This window comes from Centruroides sculpturatus, unplaced genomic scaffold (genome assembly GCF_000671375.1).
Source record: "Centruroides sculpturatus isolate CEXI.00-Female unplaced genomic scaffold, Cexi_2.0 scaffold415, whole genome shotgun sequence".
NCBI classification, from domain to species: domain Eukaryota; kingdom Metazoa; phylum Arthropoda; class Arachnida; order Scorpiones; family Buthidae; genus Centruroides; species Centruroides sculpturatus.
Genome location: NW_019384825.1, coordinates 449111 through 454512, shown reverse-complemented (window position 1 = coordinate 454512; position 5402 = coordinate 449111). Strand labels below are relative to the sequence as shown.

General features: G+C 27.6%; 1 protein-coding gene across 1 annotated transcript in view; it reads right to left on the bottom strand.

Moving 5' to 3' along the window:
* Positions 1 to 1378: 1378 nt before the first annotated feature.
* Positions 1379 to 5402, bottom strand: part of LOC111630006 (tryptophan--tRNA ligase, cytoplasmic-like) — a 9821-nt gene continuing 5797 nt past the window's right edge. Inside the window, exons 2-5 of the mRNA XM_023373998.1 lie at positions 2901 to 3120; positions 2547 to 2720; positions 2318 to 2458; positions 1379 to 1590 (exon numbers count right to left, since the gene is read on the bottom strand). Of these exons, the coding sequence (XP_023229766.1) occupies positions 1432 to 1590; positions 2318 to 2458; positions 2547 to 2720; positions 2901 to 3120 (694 nt within the window). The 3' untranslated portion in view covers positions 1379 to 1431. The remainder of the gene's footprint in view (positions 1591 to 2317; positions 2459 to 2546; positions 2721 to 2900; positions 3121 to 5402) is intronic.

Sequence of the window (5402 nt, the reverse complement as noted above, 5' to 3'; positions counted from 1 at the left end):
TCTTGAAAACCATTAGGTTTAAGAAAATGTGACCATTATAAAGTGTTTATTTTGTTGCATACAATCCATATAATAGATCAAAAGCACCTGTTATAATTAAAAAAACGTTATTTTGTTCATCTCAAAAACTGCTAATTTTTAAGATCATCAAAATTTTCCCTGTATTATCCTGCTATGCTGCTAGATGTAACCTCTAGTATCACTAAGAAACTAGTCCACAAGTTATCATTGACATGAAAAGCCTTGTTTGCATTTTTGTGAAGTTATGTTCAAGCTGTTTTGCAATTGGCATTATGAGTGATTAGACATGACAAAAAATTTACAAGAAATTTTGTTTCAAACTGGAAAAGACAGCAAAAGAAAACCACCAAGTGCTAAAACAAGCATTTGGGATGAAATCACCAAATTTCCATCATGACCAAAAAAAGCACATCAATTCTGGAGCAACACAACAATGTTGATCTGTTTTTGATACCAAAGGGCTTATCCACAAGCTGAAGGGAAAGGATTTCAGACTGTAGATGAGATTATAGGATAATGCTGGATACACTGAAAAAGATGACTTTCCTGGGTGCTTCCAAGTATTAAACTTTTGCTTGGAATGATGCTTCAATGCAGCAAGAGACTGCTTTGAAGATGATGAAGTCAGTTAATTTATCATGTAATTGTAAAATTTTTAATAAATAAATTCTGAGAACTTTTGACTTGCATCATGTATAAGAAAAATTTGAGGAAAACTTCAGAAAACCTGAGTATCCCATGTAGTAGATTCTAGGTTCTAAAATTTTTCTTCAGAAAAGAAAAAAAATTCTCCAAACTTGAATGTTTCTGTTCTTTTGAAATGAATTTGATCATTCAAATTCATTTCAAAGGCATACCTTTTAATTGAACACATCTTCCATTTTCCATATGAAGCATTGTTTAAAATTCAATGACAACTTAAAAATTATTTTTTTTTTTATACAGGATTGCATAACCAACATCCAATCCTGACAGCTATTTAAATTCATGCATTCACAACAGATGTCAGTTAAAAGATTAATTTGTATAACTTCTCTCCTATTAGTTCAGAAACATAATAAAACTTTATGTGATAATTACTTGATTGTTGTTTTACATGATATAAACAAGAATATCATAACTGAATTCCATTTTAATCTGTTGTAATGTAAAGTGTTAAGTATATTTAACTGTTTTTATGAATTTTACAGGAAATCAAACAATTTCCACTTTATAAGGACATCCATAAGATAAATTTGCTGGTATGATCTAAATTAAAAAAAGTGGTACCATTCTTCAGATTTAAACTAGAAATATGTTATTACATAATATTATGGATTTGAATATTTCATAAAACAAAAAAATAATTTTTTATCATTTATTTAAATTATTAAGCAAAACAAGCTTTTCAGGTGCTAAATATTTATACATTCAATAATTAAACTTTAGTTTTCTCACTCTCATAAATTCTCTAACAGTATCATCAGTAACAGCTTGTCTTCGCTTCTGGTGTTCTGCTACCACTCTTTGGAGTATGCCAATTAATTCTTTCTTAAGGAAACCAGTTAATAACTTCCCAGATGAATATTCCTACAAAATATGCAGCAAATTAAAAATTATTCAAAATAGTTTTATTCTTTTATTTATAATCTCAAACAATAGTTTAATGTCATTGGGTTGCAATTTGAAAAAATGTACTGCTGTCTGTCCTTCTTTAATCTTGAGAATGGAGTTAGATAGATGAAAGTCGAGACCGGATATGGAAAGCTTAGGGAAAGGAGGCTCCAATTAACTGTATATGAACTTCAAGTTTGCACCAGAAGTCATGTTATTTCAATTAAAAATCTTTCCCCTGAAAGGAGTTAGATGACTGACATGACTCTAATGCTAACAGGAAAAGTATGGTGTATGGGGGCACGACACTACTAATTTGAGGTGGAAAACATATATTTTAAATTAAATAAATAAAAAATTGCAGCCCAACATTGTGATGATGTTACAATAAAATAATTGCTCTTTATATTACTAATTTCCATTTATTCTTAAGGCATCAGTAACTTCAAGAATTTTTTTTTCCAGTTTTATACATCAGTTATCAGCACTTGCTGATAACTGATGTATGAAAAAGCCTTTGAAAAAGCCAAATTATAATTTTGATATATCAAATCATTTCTTACTCTTAAGTTTCTTTCATATTTCTTACTGTTTTTATACTATTTCTTTGCTGTCTTATAACAAATATTTGCAAATAACTTTTTCTCTCCCGGATGATGATATAAAATGAAAACATAAATATTTTACTTTTAATTTTACAAACCTCTCTAATTGTTTCAAGTCTTTCATCATCTTCAAGAAAGAATCTCAAATATTGAAAAGAAATATCGACGTCACAATTTCCACCCTTTTCTGGATGTTCTTCAACAGTAGCTCCACCACCAGAAAATGCATATTTATTTATCTGGAAAAGAGGGAAAAATTTTAATACATGCTACATATTTTTATTTTGCCTAAATAATTTTACAATTGTTTAAAAAAAAAAATATTACCTTATTTTTAATTTGATTAGGAGTGTCAGTAAGAAAGATTGAACTATTCGGATCACTTGCACTCATTTTAGTCTGTGCGCCTTGAAGAGCAGGAATAAATACAGAGTGTATCAATGCAGGCTTTAGATAGCCCAATTTAGGGGCAACATCACGGGTCATTCTAAAATATGGATCCTATAAAACATTCATATATTAACTATCAAATAAACTTATAATTTTACTATCTTACAAAGACAATTAAAATAAATGCTCCAATATAAAATTATATCACATTACAATTTATTTTATGAATATGGTAATAATTCATTATAATTCTAGGATTATAATGTAAAATGACAGTCAACATTTACTAACCTGATCAATAGCACATGGAATGAGACAATTAATATCTTTTCTTCCATTAAAAATAAATGAAAATGAAGTAGAGAAAGAAGGAGCTGCTTGTATGGCAGGAAAACTTATTTTCCCTATACAGTCACTATCTCCAAATCCAAAAATTCCTTTCACTTGATTGAAAGTAACATTTCTTTGAACTTTGACAATATTCTTATAAAAATCATGACATTGGCTAAAAATAATTTAACCACTTTTAATCTTTAATATATTAACTTTTACAATGGCTGTTTAAAAATAATAATATTTGAGATTAATTGTGACTATAAGCATTATAAACAAACTAAAATTTAAATCCTATACCAATAAATATTCAAATAGTAATTTATCTGTTTATAAATTAATCTTATATTTATATGTGAACATTATATATATATATTATATGCAATATGATCAAGAAATTCAATAAATATTTCAATTGTTGTAACAATAAAATCAAAGCTATTATACAGAGCGGTTCTAAATACATGCAAAAAATTTCGGGCTGATTCTTCAAATAATTTCAACTATAAAAGTACTGTACCTATGATCATAAATTCAATACAGCACAGTTTTAAAGTTATAGAATGTTTAATATATGGTCTCAGTGAAAAAATTTGACACACCCGATATTTGTTAATGCTTACACAAATTAATACAGTGGAGCAGTGGTTCTCAACCTTTTTTGATGATGTACCCTATTAGCCCATTAGTTGTTTCTCAAGTACCCCTTATATTCTTGTATGTAAATTTTATAATTACTGCGTTAGATATATACAACCCTTATAACTGAGCGCCATAAAAAAACTAACTAACTAACTATAACTAAAAGTGAATTACTTAGTTTACGTAAATAATAATAAATTTAATCAGGTACATACATTTATTTATTATTATTTGATAAGTATATTATATAAAATCACAGAAGTCATTTTAATACATGCATAAATTATATTTCCTAAAAATAAATAATTATAATTAACAATAAAGAAAATTTAAATTCTACAATAATTTCTAACAAAATTTAATGAGATATTTGGTTCCCACATTGTTAAATAGAGATTATAATTGTGTACTGACCTTGAAAGTAATGGCTGCAAATTTATAACGTGCAGAACAATACTTGAATCTTTCAAGTTTTGTAACAAACATAACATCTAAATTTGCTAAATATCAAGTAATGCGCGCATGCAGTGACACGCATTGCATGATGAGGATCCATTGCATGATCCAGGCCTCATTATTCCTAATACCAGTAGTCCAGTAAAAACACAAAAAGCCCCAATCTTATCAATCAATAATTATAGAATAGAAAAATAATTTTTTTTTCTATTCTAAAATTAATGCTCGGTTAAATCATAATTTTACTAGACTACAGGTTCACTTGGCACTAACGGCACAAATAGACAAGCAAATCAAGTGGATAAACAAGTTGTTTAGACTGTTAAAAGGGAAATCAGTGTTCACACTGGGATATTTTAAAGCAAATTTTTATCGTTTCTTGTTCCTTGTGTTAATAATTTACAGCAAATTGATTAACATATGCCATTTTATAATGAAAGTTAGATGTACCCCTTCGATTTATGCTCGTACCCGCAGTTGAGAACCACTGCAGTAGAGGATAGAATCCTGTATTGCTGTTGACAGTGGTAATTTTCAACAGTAATTACAACTATGGTGTTTTCAACATATGTTCATATGCATTTTTCAGGAGCTGATTTATTGAATTGGTTCTGCAAGCCTATGTTTTACTACAAATTTCTTAATCATCATATTTGAATAAAGCCATGAATTGTTATGTAGCAAAAACACTTTTTTCTGGAACTGAAACATGTTTCTAATTTTAATTCTTTTAACTAAGCAATCCATGCATACTTTATATCATTATTGATAGTCTCATTTGATGGAACAAATTCCTTATGTATGATTTCAACAATTTCCATTTGAACTATTATCATTCATTAGTATATTCAGATAAAGTAAAATTTTACCAATCATGTAACATGTAAATGCTATGGAACACATTTGCTTTATCAGTTCCTAGGATTTAGTACTTTTGTCTAACTTGCAATGAAATTTAATGTTTGTAACTTTGTCATATTTTGTATGTCTCATGCCATTTTACAACTTTAAAATTAGATTTAATGTTTACTAATTTGTAACAACATTAATCAATCTAAATAAAAAAATCATATGAGCTTAAAAAATTTGTTAAATGATGTCATCAATCTGTATTTATCATCATGAATTTCATATCAACATTAAATACACATAGATTAGAAGAATAACTTTAGATATTCTAATATATATATATATTTTAGGATATCTAAAGTTTTCTAATCTATGTGTACTTAATAATGATATACACATAGACTTTAAAAGCAATTAAATATAATTTACATTACATAAAAGTATACATTACACTGTCTCCTATACTAGTGTTTTTGTTACTCTGTACATTTAAAAGGTGTTTCTCAAAGTGAG